Source organism: Platalea leucorodia (genome assembly GCF_965183815.1).
Source record: "Platalea leucorodia genome assembly, chromosome: 1".
Taxonomy (NCBI): Eukaryota; Metazoa; Chordata; class Aves; order Pelecaniformes; family Threskiornithidae; genus Platalea; species Platalea leucorodia.
The window spans coordinates 6,165,373-6,192,812 of record NC_138823.1 but is presented as its reverse complement, the minus strand read 5'-3'; the positions used below and the strand labels follow the sequence as shown (position 1 = coordinate 6,192,812).

The 27,440-nt window shown below is 41.8% G+C and overlaps 1 protein-coding gene across 3 annotated transcripts in view; it reads right to left on the bottom strand.

Annotated features, from left to right (window-relative positions):
* COL22A1 (collagen type XXII alpha 1 chain) overlaps positions 1-27,440 on the bottom strand; it is a 225,103-nt gene that overhangs the window by 70,069 nt on the left and 127,594 nt on the right. For all 3 annotated transcript variants that reach the window (XR_014229069.1, XR_014229070.1, XM_082320514.1), the window contains exons 18-24: positions 24,732-24,785; positions 22,832-22,885; positions 21,057-21,092; positions 18,362-18,391; positions 17,414-17,467; positions 16,428-16,481; positions 5,434-5,487 (exon numbers count right to left, since the gene is read on the bottom strand). Coding sequence is in view for 1 of the 3 variants with exons in the window: in XM_082320514.1 (XP_082176640.1) it covers positions 5,434-5,487; positions 16,428-16,481; positions 17,414-17,467; positions 18,362-18,391; positions 21,057-21,092; positions 22,832-22,885; positions 24,732-24,785 (336 nt within the window). In the remaining 2 variants the exon portion in view is untranslated. The remainder of the gene's footprint in view (positions 1-5,433; positions 5,488-16,427; positions 16,482-17,413; positions 17,468-18,361; positions 18,392-21,056; positions 21,093-22,831; positions 22,886-24,731; positions 24,786-27,440) is intronic.

Here is a 27,440-nt window from a genome sequence, read left to right as displayed (position 1 = left end):
TGTCCTCCAGGATCCACTAAAGGATGCTGTCCTCTTCTAGTGTGTACCTTGCTGAAAGACAGGCTGGGAAAGGCCTATTAAGATTTATGTTCTGCACTCCCTAAGGAAGCTCTGAAAAGGAGCAAAAACCTTTATCTGTGACTACATCAGTAAGCTGCTTGGCCTAAATCTCTTTTCCATGAAGGAAGGGATGGCTATGTTTTAGAGGGAGGTGAACAAATGCCTTTCCAAGATGGAAACCGAAGTCTGATGGCTTTTCCAGATACCTGTCTCTGGAGGCAAAGCTTGCACAGACATATTTTCTGTATATTATTCCATACCGACGACTGGATTCTCTTACACTATGAGAAAGGCTTAGATAAGCCCTTAACCCATGTCAAAGCAGACTGTGGTTTGGACTTTTTAGGCAGTGTGCCAGCTTTATGAACGAGCAGAACCTCCGGGACATGCAGGAGCATCCTGTCTGCTGCCACAATGACAGCAAAATGAATATCTACGGTGCTGACAGCCTTTTCCCCTCCAGTGTCTGTGCTTGTCTCCACTTCAAAACCAATTACTCCCTGCAATTTCACCTCTCAGAATGTCCCCACAGACCCTTCCTGTTGGCTTTGCGCTGTCTCCCCTTTATTTCCACTTCTCTCCCATCAGAAATGAGGCCGTTGCAGCTAGTTTTCTGGAGCAGTCCACTTGTCTCGCTATGTCCCTTGCTACTCCAACTCTCCAGTTCTCCTCTGCTGCATCTGAGTGGGTTCTGGGATCAGCTCCTCAAATCTGCTCTTCATTTTTCACCCCAGGCACTACAGTATCCACCAGCACAACTACTGTGAATTATTTTCAGTAATGCTGCATCAGAGCACCATATTGCTCTCTTTGCTTAAATGCTGTCTTACAAACTAAGACAAAGGTAAGAGGGTATAGAAAAAGGCTGTTGCTGATGACGCTTAAAAAACCAAAAGCCTAAAGAGCCAGCAGATCTGAGCATTGACCTATATGCTCTATAGTCAGCTTCAGTGATAGTGCCATAATTCATAAGCAGATGAGGTCTCCAGTTATTTCACCAGGTGGCATTGTAATTGGAGTACCATCGTTATTTTTAAAAATAAAGTTTTTTCAACAAAAATTTTCTGAACTGTCTTTCCAGCTCTGTAAAGGTACAGAATAAAGTTGACTTTGTACATAGTAGTCTCTCCAAGAGAATTTCTTGCTTCCAATGAAAGGCAGTATTTGTTTAATTTCATCACTTAGTGCAAGATAGGAACATGATCTCTTTTGTCTACAGAGGAAGATTTATTTCCCTATGTGTTCGCTTTGAGTTGGTTTACTGAGTCAGTGCAGCAAATGGGAGAAACAACAAAAAAACCTCACTTCTGGTCTTTCGTTTCAGTACTATTAATGATCTGCACAGGTGAAGCCCTTTTTTCTTTATTTTTGTTAAAGGTGTAGATCTTATTAAAGACAGCTCTGAGCAATATCTTCCAATTTCGAGCAGCACTGGCATAGTTTGAATTCAATCTGATCTTTGCAGCTGGGGCCTGTATCCTTTTCTTACATTTTGCAGTATTAACTTGAATTATAAAAAGGACATTAAGGCCATGCATTTCAGAGGATATAATTTATTTTCTGAGTTACTTAAGAAAATCTGGGGTTGAGCTCACACCCTACAGACAAGTCTATACTAATTAAATCACTGCCAGCCATGACCATAAAAGGTACAGCTTGTACTGGTTTTCCTCGGAGGTCTTAGTTATACCACCAGGTTATCTAGCATAAGGCTAACCTCAATAACAGCCCAGAGATACTGCAAGTGTGAGGTATTGCATTTTTGTTTAAAACTCAGAGTTTTGACTTGTTTTACTATCTCACAGGTGGACAGCATGTACCTGCTTAGCTTGGGGAATCTAGAGAGCGGCTCAGTGGACCATTTGTAGACACCAGCTTTAGGAGAGCTTCAGGCTCCACTGATGATATTAACTGGACCTTCATCAACAGGAGCTCAGACACCTGCATCCCCATCCTTAACCCAACAATGCTTGCATTTGGAGCTGAATAGCAGCCCTGGTAATTGAGTGATACAGCTCAGAGTGTCTGAGCCCTTGGTTAGCACTGGGGCATCAGCTCCCCTCTCTGCTGAGCCTGAGAACACTGCCTTCATGGCTCACTTAGCATACACTGCCTAACTGCAGATTTCCCTCCTCCTCAGTATACCCCTCATGCCTAGAAAATCATTTGCAAAGGTGCCTCACCAACTGCCTTCAGCCCCTTCTCTGAACTCTTCCTAGCAACAGCTGATGGGATAGACAAGGTATACCGAGATTCAGGCAACCATGCAGAAATGCAGAGCCTCGTTGTTTCCCGTGCTTGGTACGTACCCATCCATCTGTTTCTGAAAGCATCTGAAAGTGCTTTACAGAAATGCTCATTTTTCAGTCTGCATTTGAACAGCCTACTGAAATAGAAGTTTGGCCCACGATTAAGGTTCCTGGAAACTGAAATAATACAAATAAATAATAACAACATAAACACATTATGAGTTCAGATGTCTGTGTCCTTGCTGCAGGAAAATCATTCATATCCAGAGGGGAAATAAGACCCAGAGTGTCTACTCCATGGCTTAATGATATTGCAAGATGCACCATTTCGAAAGGTCACTGGAAAATAAATGCTCCTTTTTGGGGGTGCTGACTGGACAACATGGAGCAAATAAGCACATGGACTGGTTCACCACCACAGCAGATTTAGAAGGAAAAAAACATTTACAAATCTTTTTGGATTACAATTTAGTTTGAGTTGGTGTGTGCAAGGAGAGAGGCAAAACTAGGGCTACCCTATTGTCACAAAACATCCCCAGGCTAGCTGAGAAGTTGCCTCCTAGGTGCTGCTTCAGGATTTGACACTTAAATTAACTCTCAAATGTGACCACACCCAGTCAATGGTCCTTGAGAGTCGGACTGACATCATCTCAACTGGGGTTCATCACTGGGTCTGCTGACCGTGCTTCAGAGTAGCCCTCAGGTTGGTTCCCTGGCACAGCTGCCTGATCCTTCTGTGGCTTCTCAGGTGGACTGAGCAAGGCAGCAACTGTTTTTCATAACAAAGTCCAACAATAACTTCAGATGGTCTTTTCTATGTCTTTCAGCAACCATGTGCCTTCTACAGCTCCTATATCCACTCCTTCCTTTTGCCCATACAGCTACCAACGGGGGGAATCAGGTCAGAAAACAAAAGTATATTTAAATTTAAAATAGCAGAGGAAAGGGAGGTTATTTTAGTGTCCTAATCTAGTTTATGTATGGCCAACTCAAATGAGTTGGCCCTCAATGCCATGGAGATAGCAAAGGAACAGGTGACAGAGACTTCCATACATGACTTGGAAGAATATCCATGTAACCACAGCATAAGGAAACCACTTTTCTTCTTGGATATTTTTGGCAGATAGTCTGATTAAGAAAAAAAAATGCTGATGAAGTGCTTAAAAAATCTAATGTCACAGAAAATGCTGTTAAGCTGAAAAGTAGTTTTGTCACAAACTGAATGTAAGCACTTTTTCCAAACAGAAATATGGAAATCTGCAGTAATATGTCCAGAACAGAGTGATACTGCAGGAATAGGAACAATATTTTTCCATTCTTACAGTTAGCTTAGAGGAACAGTCAATTTAAGTATCCCTCAACGGGGCTAGCATTATATGTGGTTTTAATTAACATAAAATTTGCTAACTTTATTTAGCCTGTGCGGAAAGGAAAATTACTTAATGCTATGTCAGCAATTTTCTCAGATACATTTATAAAATTGCTAACACATGCATATATATTTTTTTAAAAAGTTGCAGGGAACTTGAGCAAGTGTGACATTATTTGGATGGATAGTGTCAGATATCTTAGAAATAATGCGTGGAGAAAAATCTTCCCCCAAAAGCAAGGAAAATCCTCTCACAACGGTTCAGAAGACTTGGGGGGACCTTTTAATGTTATCCAATGGAAAAAAAAAAACCAAAACACAAAAAAAACAAAAAACCCAAAATCTTTTAAATCCATTAGAAATACTATCTTCATTCCTCTTGAAGGCTGCTGATGAAATACTTGCAAACCAGATACTGTACCAAAGGGAAAAGTCTTAAAAATATGTAAACCAGTATCAAGTGGTGTTTTGCAGGGCAAGGTTCCCAGCTGGACACGAGGGCCCTCACCTGCACAGGGTCACCAGGCCCTTGGATTGTCTCTCTGACATCCTCCGCAGACATGTGAACAGCTCATTACAAAACATCTGCCACAGAAACCATTTCTAAATCGTGTCTCCTGGTTAAAAGGGCATAGCTTGCCAGAGGAAATAAATGAAAAATCAGCATCTGCTGTCTAGCAGTGTGCTGTTTGTTGCAATACATCACCAACAGCAGTTGTAATGGAGGCTCGTCATTCCTGCCCAAAACTTAACTGATTATTGAAACAAAATCCCAAAGCCCAAGACCCAGTTCATTAATTTTTTATTGAAAAGGGAATGAATTAAATCCTCAGTTTTATCCTGAGTGGTCAGCTTAAAGTGAGATTGCATCTTTCCTGCTTGAGGATATTCCCACAGATATTTTTCTTATTGCAGAGGTGACCCTACAAAGTGACTGGGGTCAGCTGAATTTGCCTACAAAGTTAGCAAGAACACAAGCCGGAGGCAAGTGTCAGTATTATTATAATACAGGGCAGAACAGGTTGATCCAAGGTGGAGCCAAATCCTCTCTGACGATTCTTAACATACACAGCACTATTTTGCCCTTATGATATTACAGATGGTGCAATTTGGAGCACTACCTTGCCAAAAGCTTTAAAAAAAAGGAGCTAAGGATTCATTAACTTAAGACACCCTTCTTCATAGGGAGAATGAATGTTTAGTTTTAAGCCTCTCTACCTTCCTCAATAAGCCAACACCTATCCCTCTATAACAAGTAGAAATGTATCAAAGCCACAAAACCAGTCTTGTGTTCAAAGAACTGTACTTTCTGAATAGCAAATACCTTTTAAACTGCTTCTTCCCTCAAGACTGCAGCACCAGAGGTATATCTGCAATTGCCAATTCACAGAGCCAACAATTATCTGAGACGCTGTCCTAAATATTACAGAACACAAATCATTGCTTTCCCTCTGGAATGATACTGCTCTATGCACAAGCAATGGGGTAATCACATACAAACCACCTCCTTATGTCCCTGTTCAAAGATGCTGAAAAACTGTGGAAGGTATAAATAATGGCTGCCAGACAGGCAGACTCCTCTCAATCACAACAGGATAAATTAGTTTGGCTCTTAAAGGAGAAACACCAACTGCAAAGATGGTGGGATGAGAAGAGAACAAGGCCACAGCATGCTGCATTGTGGTTCCAAGTCATCTGTTGCCACAAAATCTGGTTTTCCACATATTATATGAAAATGAAGAAATCACCACTTACCTGAGGGCCAATCAGACCATTGATTCCTGGGAATCCAGGTTCTCCCTTTTTACCCTGTGTGTTCAACAGAAGAGAAAAATTAGACACCAGGGCAAAGACTGCTACTGACTTTCCAAAGTCTTTCACCCCAAAACTGGTAAATCACCATAATGTGGGTACATGAAATACAAAAGCTAGAAACGAAGGCAGCAGACACCATTTGGATGTGAAAATCCAGTTGTCTTTGACAGGTCTGTATCTCTCCAGATTGTGATAATAGCCCCCACAGATGAGGGCTGGTCTCACGCACGTCTTGGCATCTCTTGCACTCTGCAGTCCCACCTGCGTGCTGCCCACAGAGGCTCAGAGAAGTCACAGTGCTGAGATGCAGCCAAAGGAGGTACCATGTGTAGACACATGCTGAGAGGCACTTTCCTTGCTACAGTCTGGCCCTTCATCCCTCCCCAGCAAAGCCAAGCAATGTCCCTTGTGTTCCTTGCACTGTCTCATGTATTAAGACAGAAAATAATTAAAAGCTGTGGTGCATGGATGAATATAAAAGATTCACAATCTCTAAGCCAGAAAACAGGAATCCATGAGGCATTTCTAACTAGGGTTGGAATTACCACCAAGGGACAGAGCTCACTGACTCCTCTGCAAATAAAAAAAGATTCCTCCAGAGGAACCAGAGAGCTTCACCGGTGCAAGGGAAGGATAAGCCAGGACCTGCCGTATACCCTTGAGACAAGTTCACCTATATGGATGCTGTGGCACCTGTGTTCCCCACAGGTTTGACCTCAAATAGTTCACAAGGAAAAAGTCCTACATACGAAAAAAAGAGGAAGAAAGGATGTAGTAAGGATGGAGCACTGGAGTTAGGGCAGAGGCTGGATTTGTTGCTGAACCCAACAGATGACTTGCTGTGTTACTTTGGGCAAGTCACATATTTTGTGACTCAGCTTTTGTGTAAAAATAATCTATCCTTCCCTAGCATGTCACAGACACTGAATCATTAATACATCTGAGGTTGTTAGTAATATACTAGCAGGGTACAAGAGGAGTCATGTAAATATCTGAGAGACATAGAAAAGTGCTTTTTCCCCCCTTCATTTCTACTGCTCACCCAAACTGGTTTTCTTTTTAAAAGGATTTTATAATAAACTAAGCACGTTTCATGTCACTGGTGATGTGATTGGTCATACAGAAATATGAGTCAGATATATAATTTTCCCTTTATTTTTCTTTATTGGAACATGTCCAGAAACAATTTACATAATTCCTGCTGAGTTAAATGAGTGAAAAAAATAAAAAAATCACAAACAAACCAAGTTTTCATCATATTTTCCCTGGTTTTGACTGAGTTTCATTAGCGGGTATGTCAGAATCTGATCTTTTCCTTATTTTTCTCATAACAAAAAAAGCAGCTGTCATATATAGAAGAATTTAAGAAGAAAATTAAAGGAGTCATTATAAGGTCTTTGGGTATCAGAAGTTTTTAGTCATTTCCAGGATTTTTTTTTTTTCCATTTCCCTAATACCAATAAAAATCTGCATTATATAGTCAAGTACCTGCACTATTTATGAGTGCTCCTTCTACTTTTTCAAAATCCACCACTTCTTTGCTTGTCAAGCCAAAAAGAGCCCATTTGTAACCTGAAGGACTCATGTCACCACATGATTCAACATATGTTTTCTAGTTAAAGATGCTCATTTTCCCAACTGCCAAGGCCACCACGTGAGGGACACTGGTAAAATACTCATTTAAATAAATAAATAAGCTTGTGAATAGAGCATACAGGGTGCGGTGTGTGGGGCCAGACATGGGAGGTGAGTATAACTGCATGCCACCTCCAGCTTCCTATCAACGTGGCAGCCGCGCATTAAGGTGGCTGGTCCCACAGCTACAACATTGAGGCCAGCATACAACACACTGTAACTGGTTCCTTCATGTCCCACCAACCTCGTAGATCACTGGGCATAATTACCACCCACCTTATACATCCCCTTGCAATGTTTCTGCATCTTCTTAGACTCTAATTCAGACACTGCATTAGAGACAGGAATCTGATATAAACACTTTTGATAACCCTCTGAAGGAGCATATTGGAATTAGCTCCCTAAGTAGTCACCCAGATATCACAAGTCGGAGAGTATGAACACACCCTGTTGTGTACTCTATACAAAACCACAATGGGTGATACATACCTTAGCGTTCAGAGCAACAAAATCCCAATGAGCCTTGTAACCTTGCAAGTGAAGAGATGTGAGTAGTACACATAGACCTTATTTTGGAGGTCCATAAGGGTGTGGCTTTAGCAGCTTTATAGCTTAAGGGCACTATCGGGTTACAGTTTGCTGAACTGCTGCTTTTTGGAAACTTGGTCCCACCTGTAAAATATTACTTGGGGAACCTGAGGAAGGTTGTAGCAGCACCACCTTCTCCCCAAACCCATCTCAAAAGCCAAGAAGGTGGAAGAAGGACATATTTTGCCTCCTGTGACAAGCATACACTGATGGTTCTGTTTCCATACTGATGGCCGGGCACGCTAATCTGCAGCAGCAATGAGAGATGTGAAAGGAACCTATCCTTTCCTTGGGTATAATGCTGAGAAACTTTGGTGCTTTTCAAAACACTGAGAAATCCCTTAAAGCAGCATATAATTATACTGGCAGAGAGGCTGAGAGTGTAATTTCCCATTGTGAAGGGGACATTTTGGCCACTCAGAGTTTAGCCAAAATCAAGCTACCACAGATTCGCTCCATAACATTACAGCCTGTCTGTAAAGTACAGAAATACTTGCTGGGAGAAATTATACCTGTGAGAGCAAAGCTCAGTGAAATGTCATATCGCCTAATAATATGACAGAGAAAATCGGCAATTACGCTCTGTTACTGATAGTAAGAATCAGCTAAGTGTATAAGAATGTGTACCCTTCGACTATATGAAATATGTTATTTGCCTTCATCAGCAATTTGAACAATAGCACAGTTAAAAATGTGTGTTTTATTGGAAATGGATATATTTACCTCACTGACAATCACAGTTTCACTCTGGATTTAATGTACGCCATCAATCCTTTCTTCCTTCTTTCTGTTCATTTGCTTACCTTTTGATTTCTGCACACCTGAACTTTGCCAGGGCAGGCAATGTCATCTGAACATTTCAAGCACCCACAAATATATATGAACACAGCCATCCATCAGAAAGATCTCTACCATACAGAAGACTGGAAACCAAGAGAAAATGTTGGCTCCACTCTGCTAGAGGGGAAATTTTGAAAGGTATCATAGCCCAAGACTGTTTCTTATCTTGCTGTCCAATAGCCAGAATGGCCACATATTTTCATAGCGTGTTTTTCACTGAGGTTTGGCCCCAGGAACAAAGATGGATTTGGTACCATGTACATAGGAAGCATCCTTAATTGTGAACGAATATGACTGCTAGCATAAATGCCAACTATTTCCTCTGTAAGCTAGATGGGATACTAGGATTACCCCTTTCAGCCCTGTCCTTTTAGCTCTACATTACTAGAGAAGCCAGAAGAAATCCAGCAGTGTTAATAAATGTTTGAGCTACCTGAAGGCACCAGCCTTTTACAGTCTCCATACATATTAGATAATGACAGTAAATTATGAAGTGAGAGCATCTCCCTAGCTTGAGGATGCAAATACCATCAGGGTTGGCCAGCAAATGGCTCATCATGGGGGCTGTCATGACAAAGAAAAAAAAGGGCTATAGTGGCTTTTGGACATTGAGAGAGATTGTACCATGGGACTGGGTCTGTCCAAAAAGTCTACCTAGTTTGCTGAGCAAACTTATTCTCCTCCCTCTCCTGGATTATTTACACATATCCCCCTGGAGATACCAATCAACTTTCTCCTTCCCTTGGATCCTGCAAGTCTAAGGTGGTTCAAATCAAGGGGAGTTCATACACAGAGAAATAAGAGTTGAAGCAGTGTTGACTGCCCGTTTCAAGTTGTGACTGGCTAGAACAGCAACATCATATGCAACAACCCAGTTAGACAGGAGAGAGATGGTTCAAGAAGGGGAAAGTGAAATACATGTATTTCTGTCCCGCCATCAAATGCACAAAGATCTCAGCAGCCCTCCAGGGATCTGATAAATGTATCTCCCCCTGTGACAGCTAACAGGGATAAACTGTTTCATGTATTGGCAAATGCTCTTCACACGTCTCTTCTGGGTGGAGGGTGTGCTTGAACCCAGTAGTCCCTAGTTTTAACAGGACCCTTTAGGCTCTATTGTAAAACAAATATGTAGCACTTACTGAGACTCATAGCCTCATAATCTAGTTGTAAAGAGTCAAGAAAGGTCTGTTAAGCTTTTTGTGCTGCTCTGACTTCGGAGATAAACATTCAGGAGATGTGGACACATGAACATGAAAACCTGCTGAAACTTGACAGCTGAATTAAAGATGCAGAAGACACCCCTTTGTAACTCAGTCCTGGAGCTGCATCTGTTCCTCTTGCCTCCAACCTGACAGACTGCAACACCAAACTTCGCAATTAGCTCACAAAAAAAGGGTCTTGCAGTAAATTTTTTCTAATCTCTTTTTCTACAGTCAACTCACTTTCATTCTGTGCTTCGCATAAATTATTTTGTGCATGAAGTAACTTGAAAAAAGGGGAACTATTATTACTTGTCTGCCTGACTCATGTACATTGAAGTCTTAATCATGGAGAAGGACATTCATTAAAGGTTATTATTTTAAAAAGAAATTTTCCATTATATTTTTTTCCTATAAGATTATTCTTACTATCCTATGAAACTCCTGTATTTCTTTTGGTTTTACACTGATTGTTGCTTCAGCATGGGAAAATTTTGACAATGCAAATTTAGAAAACTAGGCTGTGGTACAGCACATCAAACTCAAAATGGGTCTAGGTAGCTGCTACCTCATGCCTGCGTGGAAAGTACTGCTATAGGATAAATAGATGTTTTATTTTGGTTTCCTGCTGAAATTTCAATCATCACTTGAGTGAACTTGCATCATTTCAATAAGAGGCAAATTCTTGAAATCCAAGTTATTTGGAGCACACTTCAGAAGAACCCTGTGTTTAGGCTGGATTACCCAAAGATCTGCATGCTTTCCAGGAGCATGTCATGTGTCTGCACCTTTTGTGTCTACCAAGCAAAAAAAAGTTGCTTTCATTTCCAACAAATATTTCAGTAAATCAAGTGTCAAAAACCTTAAGAGCAGAATCAAAGCACTTTGATTCTCTTCAATTTCACAAAAGAAAGAGGAGGACAGAAAGAGGGGAAAAAACACAACCCCCCTCCCAAAAATGAAACCAGATGCTCAGAGTTCTACCTCTTTTCAGGCAGTTTTAGTAAAACCAGAGAGACAGTATTGTCTATCACTCACAGGTCTTACGGGACAGATGAGAACAGCAGAGCTTCTTTCTTCCCACTGTGTGCTCTTGATATGAGGCTATTGTTGTCAAAATATAGACATCAGGTGCCAGGCACTTGGAAGCAGCTGGCTAATAAAATGAACATAACCCAGTTACCTGGTTCAAGTTGGAATTGTTATCTCTTCCCCCAGACAGGATCAAAGGATGGACATGAATTGTCAGATTAGCAGTTCAGCAGATGTACCAAGGAGACTGTGCACATTTTTTCTGTGTCCATAGAACACTTCAAGACCTGCAACTCAAGCAGGCTAATAGAGAAGTGCTTTTAAATGCCTGAAAGATGATCTATTTTCCCAGCTTATGCTCCTTTTAGTGTGTTTCTACTACTGAGCCACTCCCCAAAATGTAAGCAGCCGTCTGATTAGCTTTCCATGTTAAAGAAGAACTATGTCTGTGAGTGTGCATTATTATAATTACACTGAAAACACATGCTTCATATTGGAGCTCCTGGGAATGGGCTGCAGGAGGGAGAGGTTCATATGCAGCAAGCTTAGCTTATGATAAATTTGGCAATCAGGTCTCTATAATACCATCAGCTCTTTTTAGAGTACAACACCCCCTTCACTCTCTGCCCCCAAACAGGTCTGGTTTCATTTTTTTCTAAATAAAACATTAGGAAGATGCTCCATCACAATCTTCAGTCATCTCAGGAGCCTTTCTTTTTCTAATGCCAACTAAGGTCCTGTATTGTCTTCTTCAGTCTGTCCCCTGCTCCCTCAGACCCCATCCTCCTGCACAGCAGCAAATCCCAGCCTGCTGGCACACTTTCTGTGACTCACCAGCAACCTTTATGCTTTTGAGAACAGCTGTGAGTATGCTGCTCTCTTGTCTACAACTTCTGGAAAGTTTGTCTGAGAGTGACACAGTGGTGCTCTAAATTGCTTGGAGGTGACATACTGAGTATGGCTGAGCTATATCTAAAGATCTCAATGCTTGCAGATAGCAAGGCTGGTTGAGTGGCAAGCCCTCAAAAGGCAACAGAGACATAGAATAGAATCATAGAGTCATTTAGGTTGGAAAAGACCTTTAAGATCATCGAGTCCAACTGTAAACCTAACAGTGCCAAGTCCACCAATAAACCATGTCCATAAGCAGCACATCTACCTGTCTTTTAAAGACCTCCAGGGATGGAAACTCAACCACTTCCCTGGGTAGCCTGTTCCAGTGCCTGACCACCCTTTTGGTGAAGAAGTTTTTCCTAATATTCAATCTAAACTTCCCCTGGCGCAACTTGAGGCCGTTTCCTCTTGTCCTTTTGTTTGTTACTTGGGAGAAGACTGACCCCCACCTCGTTACAGCCTCCTTTCAGGTAGTTGTAGAGAGCAATAAGGTCTCCCCTCAGCCTCCTCTTCTCCAAACTAAACAACCCCAGCTCCCTCAGCCGCTCCCCATAAGACTTGTGCTCTAGACCCTTCACCAACTTTGTTGCCCTCCTCTGGACACGCTCCAGCCCCTCGATGTCCTTCTTGGAGTGAGGGGCCCAACACTGAACACAGTACTCGAGGTGCGGCCTCACCAGTGCTGAGTACAGGGGCACTATCACCTCCCTGGTCCTGCTGGCCACACTATTCCTGATACAAGCCAGGATGCCATTGGCCTTCTTGGCCACCTGGACACACTGCTGGCTCATGTTCAGGCAGCTGTCGACCAGCACCCCCAGGTCCTTTTCTGCCAGACAGCTCTCCAGCCACTCCTCCCCCAGCCTGTAGCGTTGCATGGGGTTGTTGTGACCCAAGTGCAGGACCCGGCACTGAGCCTTGTTGAACCTCATACAGTTGGCCTCAGCCCATCGATCCAGCCTGTCCAGATCCCTCTGCAGGGCCTTCCTACCCTCCAGCAGATCAACGCTCCTGCCCAACTTGGTGTCGTCTGCAAACTTACTGAGGGTGCACTCAATCCCCTCATCCAGATCATTGATAACGATATTAAACAAAATTGGCTCCAATACTGAGCCCTGGTTCTTGGTCTTAAGCATGGTCTCAAGCAATCTGTAACATGGTCTCAAGAAATCTGTAATACCAAGGCCAGAAGCAGCCTTGGATCATCAGAAGCCCTGATGACAGGGCTTCTTCACCCCCCTTGGTTATTCAGCCATACTTATACCACACATTAGCAGAAAACTCTGCAACTGTTCCAAGAAATGTGCAGTCTAAGCAGAGGTGATGAAAAAAATTTTATGTAAGTATAACGAATGCATTTAAATGGAAGATTAAGCTTGCAGTAGCCATCTTAAGAAATTAAACTGACACTTTCTTTACTATAACACAAATGGTGACTCTATAAAGAATATGCCTTGTTTATCGGCAACTGTACTATCCCATGTATTCTTTTATTTCTTTGGCAACAACAGGAACAGCAACTTCAGGCAAAAAGAATATCATACTTTCTCTTTTCCTAGAAATCTTCCCAAAATGTATGACCCTATTCCCATCAGCCAAACTGTCACTAGGGTATTATTTGGCACAATATGTCATCTTCTGTAAAATCTACACACTGTGTAGGTGGCTCCTGCATCATATTTCTAACACCAGCCAACATTGCTTCTGTCCTTGCACTGCTCAGGATCCTTCACTTCCAGTGGACTGTGTTATGAGACATGAATTCCTCTATGAAATGGTTCCAAACACATCTTTAGTCCATTAGTAGTTTGTGCCAGTTGCATTACAGCTAACTAAAGTACTGCAGGCTTCTAAGAACTCCAACAAATGGTCGTATCTGCACCGCTGTGTCAGGACAGGGGCTCTGTGCATGTGCCAGCTTCATTTACATCTTGGTTGAGGACCATAAAGCAGAACTGACATTAAATCATACTGCAAAACAGTAACTGTTTTATATCAGCTCCTTTGCAGCATGCCACTTGAGAGGGTCCTGAAGTCAATCTTGCATTGTAATCTGTCGCTTATGTTACAAGATATTAGTGCAGAAAAGTTATAAAGTATCTCAGGAACCAAACTTTCAGGAACTAGAAGTTGGTGTAGAATCATGTCTGGAACTACCCTCCCTGCATAAAACAGCAGAGGGACCAGCCAAGCAGATGGTTAGTGATTTTCATTTGTTCTGCATAGGTCCTCTAACAATACTGAAAAGTAGTCCCAAGTCTGCCTCTAGCTATGTCTGATTTTTCTGTCCTTACCATATGAAGAAGGCTACATCTATGCTAAATACAATGGGCCAGGTCTCCACATGCAAAGATCACAGAAGCTTGTGTTCATGCAGCTAAACTCTCATTCTCACAAAAGAAGATGGCCTTTGTAATCCAGCCTGCCAGATACAGTCACCCTGCAATGCAGGGACATTTGTGGGAGACAATTACTTGGCATGATGCAGGGGTGTGCTGGGAAACATGCTCAGTGATAAACAAACCCATGATCACACCGCTGCTCTGGCTGTTTCGCTTTCTCACATATGTGTGTAACCTTACACTCCTACCCCTATTTACAGGGGGTGCAGAGGTGGAGAGACGTGAATGTCTTAGAATAGAATCATAGAATCAATTAATTTGGAAAAAAACCTTAAGATCAAGTCCAACCGTAAACTAACACTGCCACTAACACTGCCAGGTCCACCACTAAACCATGTCCCTAAACGCCACATTTACACATCTTTTAAATACCTCCAGGGATGGAGACTCAACCACTTTCCTGGGCAGCCTGTTCCAGTGCCTGACTACCCTTTCGGTGAAGAAGTTTTTCCTAATATCCAATCAATAAGCCAAGTCTTACAACAAGCCAGGACTGCAGCCACAAATGAAACTGAGGCATCGTGACCCTGGCCATGTTCTCATCGCTGGGCTGCGCTGCTAGAGAGCCTTCCTGTTTGGGTGTGTGCAAGAGGGTTGACTACAGCTCTGAGCTGTGGCTTCAGAGCCTACCCTCACCTCACATCCAGTCATTTAAAACTAGACTAAAACAAATATTTGAGGAGATTTCTGCTCTTGGCATTTTAACTTCTAAGCCTGTCTAGAGAAATGTTTTCTGCAGCTAAATTTATGTAAGATGGTAATCAATGCCTGGATTTATATTTGTGCTTTGTCAAGAACTGTACTAATGGTGAATCAGTAGTATCTGCTAATCTGTTCTCTCTCCCACATGTAGGTTATCCATGTAGATCCACCAAGCCCAGGGCTTTGATTCATCTCACATATTCAGTCATTGAATAATGGCCTTTAATTAAAAAAAAAATATCTATCCACCTAAGATGTCTGGTGACTAATAAAGACCCTTAGGAGAAGTCTAACTAGCTAGACACAACAGAGTCTAGGGAAACATTCAAAGACAGTATGGATCAAATGACATCTCTAATCAAATGATCATTAGCAGGAGCATTTTGTGTCCTGTTGCAGATCCTGACAGATCACTGTCCTTTACCCAGCTAATGTGTTCTATTAATCTTATTCAAGAAGCAATGTTTCACAACAGGCTTTAAAACCAGGACAATTCAGAGCTTGTCAACTCATAAGTAAAGCACAGCACAGTTATTTGCTGAAGTGATAAGGTGATATTTTCTAAAGACTGGAAAAGTACAAGAAAACAAGTAAATGCCCTTTTCCACTGTGGCATTAACACGAGACTGCATGCCCCATCTTCCCAAGAAGATTCCTAAAAGTCAAGCTTACAGCTCAATTTAATATCATGCGATTCAATGGAAAGTCTGTAGAAAACCACCAACCAAGGAATATATTTCTTCCCTGTACTGTCCTTTGCCCATAAGGCTCCCATGCTCACAAGCAGCTCTTTCACACCCAGTCTTTAACAGCACTGGTGCTGACGCAAATGCAAAGCATTACAGGCAACCCCCATGATCTCCTCTATGGACTAAGCCATGATCAAGTCTCTGTGACTACTTAAAAAAGTAACCCATCAAACCGCAGTACTGAGACTGAAGTGACTGCCTCCACAAAGGTTAAACAGGTATCTCACTTCTACCCTTACCTGCTGTCTAGTGAGATGTTCTTCATAGGAATGGGCTGAAGCAAGGCAAGACAGGTTCAGAGCATTCAGGTAATGGGATCAGGCCCGCTATGAAATTTACTTTTTGTCAGCACTTGAATATTTCAAGACATATTACTCTGAGTGAGAGAAAATCCAATATTTTTTTTAACAAGAGGAAACTATCTAAGCTCCTGGTGAAGAATGGTATGTGAGCTCCCATTTTGTGGGAGCTTCTGTTTGAGTACTGACCAAACAGAACAGAAAGTAATAAGTATTGCAAGTGTCTTTGCATTTAATTGACTTCCAGAAAAACAGCATTTCTCTGAACTTTCAACCTGTCCATATTACTAGTGGCTCTACACACTCAGAGCCATATCAAGAATCTTCTTGGCAGCAAGGAGCAGACACAAAGACAGAAGAGCAAATTACAAGAAAGAAACTTTCCTAGGGTCCCACAGGGCACTGCATACAATCTGTGGACTCCAAGAGGTACTGAAAGTTGCTGGACTATATGGAAGGAATAGAGGAAAGGATCTGGGCCTCCAGGATCCTTAAATTAGTAGAAAAGTATATGTAAAGTGGGTCAAATCTTATTGAGCAAAGCTGTTCCCAACCTCTTGATACTTACTTGAAATAAAAACAGCAACTCACCCTTTGACCTGGTAAACCAGGGACTCCAGGCTTGCCTTCCAGACCAGCCTCTCCCTTTAAACGTGAAAAGTTTTAGAAAGTTAGTTAACTGAGTAGGAAAAAACTAATGAACTATATAACCACTTCCTAGCTGTTTTGTGCTACCGTTACTGCATGGCTACCTAGACAACTCTTACCTGATAATTATGTTGTCCTGTGAGCAGAAGAGAATAAGAAAACAGGATAGAGAAAAGTGACAATGCCCTGATTAAATACAGAGCACACAACTATATTACATAATTAAAACCAGATTTACCTAAGTAATGCATCTTCACAATGCCATCAATTTTACAAAACCCAATCAACAGTGAAACACAACAAACATTTCAGAAGCGAGAAAATACAGAGTATTTGCAAATGAGACAGCAGTGACAGTCTGAACTGAGATATCCTGCAGAGTTGGATTATAAAATATAACTAGCATAAGCTACAATTAAGTAAAAAGTAAGAATGCTGGCATGTCTAAATTGTTGCAAAAATTGTGTCGAAACACAAGCACACATACCCAACCCTTATTTTTCATCAACAAAATATTTTAGCCAGGACCTTGTGGCATAAAGCCAACCCCTTTTACAGCAACTGCCCTCTGACCTTCATTACATGACAGCTTACAAGTTACCAGTGAGTGCTTCTCTGAGATGTGCTGCATGCCCATACAGCTCTTCAGGACATTAGAAATAGAAAAACAACCAGGTTCTGCATGACAGCAGCCTTGAGGCAAAGTCTGCATCTGTGCAATGACTGCCCATGTCCTGGGTGCCACCTCCATATGTTCAGAGTGGCCATCCACAGCAGGAGACCTCCTCTCCGCAATGACGAAAACAGGAGGCTGGTGACACTGTTTAAGTTCATGGTGCCTGAATAATGTATAAGATTTTGCATGTATGCCGCACACCAGCCTGAATTTCAGTTTCTGGGAACTGCAAGTGGCGAGAGAAACAACTTACCGGAGGTCCAGGAAGTCCAGGTTGGCCTTGTGGTCCTCGTGGCCCAGGCTCTCCCTACAGAAACATTTTAAAAAAAAAAAGCATTAAAATATCTGTATGAAAAATTATATGGGCACATTACTCACGTTGGCCATCTTTACAGGACCTATACCACCCCCTTCCTCATAGGTCCCGAAGAACCAGTGCAGAGAGCAGCTGGTTTTCTCCTTAATCCTTCGGCTACTTGAATTATCAGCACTCATTAGACTGCACACAGACTGATCCACCCACGCTCAGCAGGCATTCATCCATAACTGGCTCTTTGATTTTTCAAAGGTAGTAACTCTACCAAAGACACTGGGCTTTCCTGGATATTCTAGTAAAACACTGTGGGTTGGGGCTCGGTGGTGGAGAAAAGCAATCCTTGCAAAAACAGCTTCCAAAGGCATTTCCCCCAAGTCAGCACAGCTGTAAAGAGCTTTAAAGTATCATTTATATGATGCATAATATTATATTAAATTACAGTAAAATACAAATTACACACCTACCAACACAAAATAAAAAAATAAATATATTTTATTTATATGCAGGACTAACAGACTGAAGAAACTGGTGTCTTTTCCCTATTTGAGTGCCCATGTTCAGAGACAAACTCAGCATAAAACTCAAATACAGTTTAACTTTCATATTAACACATTCCTGGACTTACAGAATTGCATAGCTGATTCTCTCAAATTTATACTTTTCATTTATGTCAGATTCACCACAGCTGAAAAGGACATTGCTCTTTTTCCTTTCTTGTTTATTTTCTCCGCTGTAAATAGGAAAACTTATTTCTTGATATCCTGACAATGCTTCTACCCACCTTAATTTTGAAGCATTATTTTAAAGCAAAATCTAATCTATCAGGCCATTGAACTACATAAAAGCATTCTTGCAAAGGAAGAATAGATATTGAATCTCTCTTACTTGCTCTCCTTTTAGGCCTTCAATATGCACCTGCAATAAAAATGCAGAGTCATAAAGCAGAAAAAGAGGAAAGGCAATGCAGAAGGTGCCAGGGGTATGGTGGTCCCCCCAGTGTAATTTTCTTCCCTCGAGATGCACACTAACTGCTACAGCTCCTCAATTCCTGCTGCAGGCTGGGGGATACTTTCTATTTAAACAGCTGAGACTGACACAAGGTTTGCTCACTCAGTTACCTATGAAGTGATTTGTGCGGCTGTATGAACAGTGAGAACTGAATTCATTATCTCATTGGTATAAGTAAGTTAATAAATTCCCTGGCTCTTGTCTTATTTTAAATTACAAAGTCATACTGAACGAAGAAGGCATCATAAAAACAGCTGGCTGACTTGGGTATGGTGCATGATTTAGACCTTCTTTCAGCTCCTCGATGCAAGGCACCGGGGCTGCGACTGACAGCTGTCAGTCTTCTCAGCCTGCTTTCTACCCACCTCCTCAAACTTTAGGTTCATTTACAGGTTTTATGCATATCTTTCAAAATCTCTTGGCAACTACTGTCACATCACTAATTTCACATTTAAGCAGGACAAAAAAGGCTTTTGCTGAAACAGGTTTTCTTCAGAGCTCTCTCTTTCTCCCTCCTTTGCTTTCTACCACATTCTGGGTAAGGAGATTGCCTTCTGCCTTTCTGATGATGACCAGGGAGCTTCTCATTCATGTCTTTAGCATCCAGTCCTTCTTTGGCACAGTGCTACAGTTAACGTTGCTGGTCTCAGTGGCCCTTTAATGTTTTCCACCAAGACTCCAAGAGTGCTGTTTCCTAATTTTAATCCTATTTTTTTTTTAAATATATTGGGTTTGTGTGGCAAGGTTTTGGCAGTGGGGGCTACAGGGGTGGCTTCTGTGAGAAAATGTCGGAAGCATCCCCTATGTCCAATAGAGCCAATGCCAGCCGGCTCCAAGATGGACCCGCTGCTGGCCAAGGCTGAGCCCATCAGCGATAGTGCTAGCGCCTCTGTGATAACATATTTAAGAAGGGGAAAAAGGTTTCTGCACAACATCAATTGCAGCCAGAGAGGGGAGTGAGAATATGTGAGAGGAACAACGCTGAAGACACCAAGGTCAGTGCAGAAGAAGGGGGAGGAGGTGCTCCAGACGCCAGAGCAGAGATTCCCCTGCAGCCTGTGGTGAAGACCATGGTGAGGCAGGCTGTCCCCCTGCAGCCCATGGAGGTCTGTGGTGGAGCAGATATCCACCTGCAGACCGTGGAGGACCCCACGCCACAGCAGGTGGATGCACCCGAAGGAGGCTGTGACCCCATGGGAAGCCTGCACTGGAACAGGCTCTTGGCAGGACTTGTGGACCCGTGGACAGAGGAGCCCATGCTGGAGCAGGTTTGCTGGCAGGACTTGTGACCCCATGGGGGACCCACACTGGAGCAGTCTGTTCCTGAAGGACTGCACCCCATGGAAAGGACACATAGAAAGGACCCACGCTGGAGCGGTTCATGGAGAACTGCAGCCCGTGGGAAGGACTCAGGTTAGAGAAGTTCACGAAGGACTGTGTCCTGTGGGAAGGACCCCACACTGAAGCAGGGGAAGAGAGTGAGGGGTCCTCACCCTAAGGAGGAAGCAGTGGCAGAGACAGTGTGTGATGAACTAACAGCAACCTCCATTTCCCGTCTCCCTGTGCCACTTGGAGGAAGGAGGTAGAGAAATTGGGAGTGAAGTTGAGCCTGAGAAGAAGGGAGGGGCAGGGAGAAGGTGTTTTAAGATTTGGTTTTATTTCTTACTACCCTACTCTGATTTTGACTGGTAATAAATTAAATTAATTTTTCTAAGTCGAGTCTGGTGGGCTTTTTTTAATGGTAATTGATGAGTGATCTCCCTGTGCTTATCTCGACCCACAAGCCTTTCGTCTTATTATCCCCCCCAGTCCAGTTGAGGAGGGAGAATGACAGAGCAGCTTGGTGGGAACCTAGCATCCAGCCAAGGTCAATCCACCACAGAAAGTAAAAGGGATACTCCCCAGCTGCTTTGTTACTAGCCCCTGCAAAACTCAATTCTAGACCTCTCCTCGGCATACTTTGTGATAAATCTTCTTTCTCCGTTCACTTGGAGATGAAATCTGGACCAGACTAACCTCTGGACAACCTTATGTCCCTGCTAGTGATGCCTCTGGTGTCACTGAAGGCGTTGCTGAAGGAAGAGGGTTGCACAAAGGCATGTAAATTTAGAGCCACAGGAAAGATCAACCCCCCTCTCCTATTTTCTCCATTTTCTTTTTTATCACTGCTTTCCTGATTTCAGCACATCAGCTCCCAGTTGTCTCATACTCCACCAGGACTTTTTCAGACATAATGCAAGGAAAGATCATTCCCCCTTATCAGAAATTTCCTTTTTCTTCTCCCCTCCCAACTCTCACATCCAGCCCATGACAAAGGCACTCAGTAATTCAACTCAATTCTGAACTTTCATTTGCTTTTATAACTTTCACAGGCTCTACTTTTCTGCATCTCCTTGTTGGAACCCATCACTTGCCTTCTTCAAAAATCTTCACTGCCTTAAACTCCACTTTTTTTTTGAAAAAACATTTAAAAGCTTCTCTCATTTAGTGACGTCCTCCCACTCCCAGCTTCCACCTTCTCTTCTCATGCAATAATGCCTACAATGTTTAAGAAAGCTTAAAAAAATCTTACTGAAGAGCCAGGCAATCCTGGAAGTCCTGGTTCACCCTGCAGGGATACACAAAAGAAATGAGAAAACATAACATAACACAGAACGCAACATAGCACAATACATAACATAACACAAAACAAAAGCAGACCTCCGAGCATGTTTTCCAACTGCTGTTGTACATTCTTAGTTTCAATACCAGCCTGTAATTAATAGATATGAACATGCAATCCCAATTAACTGTTTTCCTTACCCTGCAGATGAATACATGCAGGAAATGGTTGTGTTCTGTGTTGCTGTGATGTTACACATTCATTTTAATGACGTTTAGTGACTTAAAATGAATGATGCACTGGATGCACCATAACATTAAATTTGAGCTTCAAAAATCTTATAATTGGTGTACACATACCGTGCAAATAAACCCGATTGATGCTTAGATCCCTAACAGAGTCTGCAGGATGGATATTTAGGGAACAAAATGCTTTTGTTCATTAATGAGCAAAAAATCTTTGCAAAAAGAAAAAGAAGTGAGAAATGGTACCATTTTCCCCAAGTCATTTTATAGAGCAGAATCATGCTATAAGTATTTGCAGGACACTGAGATGCTACACCCTCTTTACATGATTTATTGCCACCTAGGTTACCAACTTGTTCCAGCACATTTCTTTCCAGCAGTGCCCACTATTTATTATGGTTTAAGACTAAGGCTCCAGAAGGTATCTCTTACTTTAGGTAATGCAAAAATTATCATATAGCTTCCTTTTAGACTCCATTCATTTCTCATGTAGGTCTCTGAATGACCCAACATATCTTTCGTGCTATTTCCTCTTAAGGCAGGTTTAATTACTCTTTGCTATTTATTCTAAAGAGAGTTCATACTATGGCAGAAGGACTGAAGAGACACGCATCAGATGCACTGGAAGTAATGGAGCAAGGACCTAAACATCTTCTGGAAGCACCAAATACAGCCACTTCAGAGATATAGATGAAGTGTTATGAACTCAAGACTGTTCTCTACTGTACACATGCTGGAACACAAAGATCTTGTTGTTGCTTATCACCACAGCGGATGTGCCCTGCTTGTAGGTGCTTCTCAAACTTCAGCTATAGCTGTTGAATCTGAGTGGGAAAGTAATGAGAAATAGAGATTTGTTTCTGATCTCTGTGTTCTTGGATAAGGCTCACTGCCTTATCTGGAGGAGAAAAGGAGAAAGAAAATCTAGAATTGGGCATGCCTTTCCACTCATGCCAAAGAACTAGGTAGGAAATACCAAAACCACAATGTCACCTCTAGCAGAGAGGGAAACGTAAGACTGGCCTGGAAACTCTAACAACTCTGTAAAATAATGAGGTCAAAATTGCTGCTGAGAGCAGTGAATAATTATTTTGCAGGTAGGAGGGTTGGTCTTGTTTGATTGGCATTTTCTATGTCGATTCTACAACTCCTGGGTCAGAAAACCAGCATCTACACAAACATATTGACATTTCTACTCGCCTTTCTTAGGTGAGGAAGATTTCCTGAGCCAAACTACCCTCTGCTTCCTTCTACTCCCACTATGAGGGTTAAACCAAGAGTAGAGGAGCTATAACCGGACACGATTTAACACTCATTTATACCCATTTCAGACTGAAGAAACATCAGAAAAGAGAAACATTTATATGCATATAAGCTTCATTTATACACAAATGAGGTAAGTATTAGGCCAACAGCCCTGATTTTTCCAGCACTGGGGGCCAAAGAAGGAATTAACAGATGTGTGTCCAAACCCCTCCCACGCATCCCATCCCAACTCACCTTTTCTCCTTTGGTCCCACTGGCACCTGGAGGGCCCGGGCTGCCAGCAGGGCCCTATAAACAGGTAAAATGAAGAGAAAAATCTTTGGTTTATATACTGCAGGTCATCAATTGCAATTCACTTAAAGTACAGGAGAAACATAAGGCTGCAGATTTGGGTATCGGCAGCACAAACAGTTATGTCCTATTGAACTGGGGTAGGAGCTAATACAGCACACAAGGCTGCTGTGGCTCTGCTGCATAGAAAGGAAAGGGAATAAAGACAGAAAAAGGAAAGGGAATAAAAGGGAATAAGGATGGAAATGTCACGGCAGCCACAATAACAGCAATCCAATTTCAGCTGGTTCAGAAGGATTGCAGTTCAGGGAGTACGTCAGTGTCAAACACAACATTTAGGATAAAATTCAGGCATGAAGATTTGCCCGCTGCTAGGTGTCTAGACATGAAAAGGGCAAAAAAACTTCAGAAAAACCCAACTTCTGTAATAGGGTGTCACTTGGAGAAATTGTTCCTTAGAAGTAGTAAACAATCAGCATCCACCTTCACATCCCTCTGCAATTTCTCACTTCATCCACATTTGCTGCAAGTATAAACCAGTCCCATAAACAATGTAATGGGCATAGTGAACATAGTTCATTGTGATTCCAGTGCTGCATCGAGCACCAGAAAACATTTCCATCTTATAAGGATAGCGATAAACCCTAACTAGACAAATACTTCTCAGTGTAGGGTAAATGGTGGCTGAGGAACAGAGCATAGAGAAAGTGACGATTAACTGTCAAATCCCCCACGGACAAGCAGAGAAAAATTTAATGCAATAATCTTTATCTCCTCACAAAGAGGAAGGTGTAGATTTAACAGTGATTGAGATTGCTAATGACACTATACCTCGCCATCTAAATACAAAAATGTGCCTGATATGGAAATTAAAAATACTTCCCAACAAAATCAAGTTGAACTCCACCTGCTAAAAGAGTGAGAGCAAGGTAATCGGGCAGCACATGGCTGCCGTGCTTGTAAAGCACGTTCAGGTTAGACCCCAGCAGCCGCTTTGTCTGTGTGAGCAGCAGGATCAACCACCTGAAGATGAGCTGTCCTGAGGATTTGACATGCAGCTCCTCCACCTCTGCAAATGCAAAAGCGTGCTTCCAAATGATCCTTTCCAGAGAGGGAAACAGAAAGGGCTAGGGAATAGGATGCAGACACAGCAGCCTGGAGGCTTCAGGCTCAAGGGTGGCAATGATTAGCTGCGTGGCTTTTGGCAAATCACTTTTTAGCCTCTGCTTCTTATTTTGTCCTTTGCTATTTAGACCAGAAGATCCTTGGGAGTAAAGGATGCCTCTCATTAGGTACCATATTCTGAGTAATGGAAACAGTCTTGTGGGATCTACAGATAACAGCTTTAGACAAAGCATTAGCTGTCTAATCAGCAGAAATGTACTGGTCTTTTAGACTATTTTCTGGTTTCATCTTGTCTTAAAAATGTAAATAGTTCCAAGCCTTTCTTATTGAAAACAAACCAAATATATTAAATCCAGTTCTCCCTCTTTCATGTTGTGGGAGGGGAAAAACAAGTTTATAAAAATCAAGCTTAAACAACTGAATTTTTATATGTGCTTCCTTATGTCTCTAATGAAAATTAAGACAAACATCTAACCTATCATGTTTAAAGGACTGGCATTTCCTTTAAGTGTATATTGCATTACAATTTAATTCTAAAACCAAACAAACAAAAAAAGAAAACCGTGCCAAAGATCCTTAGAATAAAGAGTACAAAAAATGCCAATGCAGCAGGGTCCTGCCGTGACTCAGCAGCCACCCAGGATAAGTCTCAGTTTTAGAGTCAAACTTCCACTTGTTCCAAAGAAAAGCCTCCAGTCGTTGAGTATTTGCCACGTACCTGTTTCCCCTCTACACCTGGCTTTCCAGGGAACCCGTCCAGGCCTTGTTCTCCCTGGAGAGAGACGAGAAGGAACCACTATAACTCAAACCTGTGGTGTTTAAGTCACCATTCTGGAAGAGATGTCTGTATTATCCACTCCAAGAGTAAGGGATATTCAAGAGTAAGAGGAATTCAAGCCAGCTCAATAGAGAAAATAGCTAAAGTCCCCACATCTGCACTACGAAAAGTTGCTTGGAGCCTCCGTCCAGTAACAAGGAGGTGAACCCAGTGTAGTCAGTAGGAAACTTTTATTTTTTCTAACTTTAATAACTGTTGGCACTTGTCTGTCTAGAAAACTTAGCACCAAATACCTGGGATGTGAATTTAGGGATGAGAAGCGGTTGTGTGCCAGCCTTCCATGTGGGCATCCTTCCTCTGCCTGCTGAGGTGGGTTCATGTAAACCAAAGTGCAGCAGGGGATCATCAGCCCAGAATAGCTCTTCCAAAAATAATGAATCCACAATCCAGCAACAGCTCATTTTTACCCAGTTAAAAAAAAACTTTCCTTTTTCACCTTTGCTTTCCTTAACCTGAGGGAACAATTAATCCATTCCTATATGTCTTCAGAGTTGGACAGTCCACAAAGTCCACAGGCAATCTATTCCACTACTTTATTTTTACTGCCTGAAGATATGTTTTTCTCTCCTGTACCTAGACCTGACTTTTTCTTGCTACATTTTCACACTAGTATGTCTTTACCTAACCCCACACTGAGAACAGACCGTTCCCTTCATCTTTACAATGGCCTTTTATGTATTTGAAGACTTACAAAACTCCCCCTTCAAACTTCTCTAGACTAAACAACATCAATACTTTCAACTTTTCTTCATGGGCAAGTTTTTCAGAAATCTGACCATTTTTGTTGCTCTCATTTATGCACCGTCCATTTTTCCCACATCTTCACTATAGCTAGGTGCCCGAAGCTGGACACAGCTGAGGCTAACTTTGAGTAGAAAGATTATTTCATGTTTTATAGAGTATTCTTCTGTTTAAATCCCAGGCTAATGTTTACTTTACCCTGAACCCTCTTCGGCAGGATAGCTCCTTAAATCAGTTGTAACCAATCTGTAGCAGTGTGCAATTTGTTGTCCTACATGTATGAAGCGTCCTGCGGCAGCTCCTTCTCAATGTCATCTTCTGCTTTGGGGGATTATGTTTTCAAGATCATTTTGAATTCTGACCTTGACCTCCACCATATTTCCACATTCAAACTTAATATATTCCATATTTTATAACCCAGGTCCTTGATAGAGATGATGACTAGATCAATGACATACTCCTGCTGAACTTCACTTTTCTCTTACAGATTGTGTCCCTTGCCCTTTCCAGCCTCTTTAGTTTAAAACTCTTTGAAATAGGGACTTTCTATTACTCTGTAAAATGCTTAATCCTCTATAAAACAAAACACTGATTTTGCTTGGATCCTGCACACACAGCTGAATATAAAATATCAAATACACACACACAGTGCCACTGTTAACATAAATGTGCATATAAAAACAAACTCTACAAGTACAAGGAGTGACAGCAACATATTAGTTTCACTCTTTTTTTTAATGTTTCAGACATTTTAATTCTGATTACTACCCCACAGGATCCCCGTTAGACCTCTGTTATTATCTGCAAACCCACACTTACGGCATTGGATTTAATTAGCTCTTTTTGAAAACTACATTGATTTAGCAAGTCAGAAATGGATTTGCAAATCAATTTATTTCTTTTTTTCCATTTAGAAAGTCAATCAGTCTTGTAACCTAAATGTTATTGCAAAATTATGTATCCAAGGAATGAAATTAGAGACACCTGTACCCTACAGAAAGCAGCTGAAAACCAGCGTCAGACACCCAGATCTACTTGCTTCTGGGGCAACAGTTTCCACATTAATGGCTTCCTTTGCATTGACTGAGCTACGAGTATCCTGAATTTGAGACTTTCAGTAAGCAACAGTCTGGTGGATTGCTGACAAAATGTGCAGTGTATTCTCAGGAGAATTTTTAACATCAATACACTGCAGCAACGAGTACTTCACACATGCTGTTTTAGCTGCCAAAACTGAAAAGTGACAATGTTCTTACTGTTAGTAAAGGGGGCTGGGAAAGGCAAATGTATTATTTATACAAATGTATACAATAAAGCTGTTTGAAAACACTCCAAATGATTGTGTTTTCAGTTGTTTCTTCAGAAAAATCTGTCATTATAAATATTTTTCCCATTCTTTAAAAAAAGATAGAGAAAGTTGTGGGTTTTTTTTTTTCCAAAAGAAAGAAAAAACACAATAAAAGTTTTATTCTCAAATTTTCACTTCAAGACTCCATTTCCTTCCCCTACACTCTAGTGGCTTTTCTGCTTTTAACCAGTGGAACAAAATGGTGAGGAATCATAAGCAACTGGGGGAAATCGCAATTCCACACAAACTTTAGTGCTGTTTTCTGACAGCTACCAGTTAGGAAGTGTAATGATTTATTGCAAAAACGATTTCCCAAGAGTCTGCAGGGCCCTGGGAGAGACTGGAGGAGAGCAAACTCACTTCACAGAGGGACCTGGCAGCAGCAGACCAGCCCTGCTGCCTCCTTACATGAGCTCTTCTCCAATACAACAGACAAGGATTTACTGGATGGACACATGCTTATGCAGCAAAAGCAATGCCCTGTGTCATGTTGAACTGCT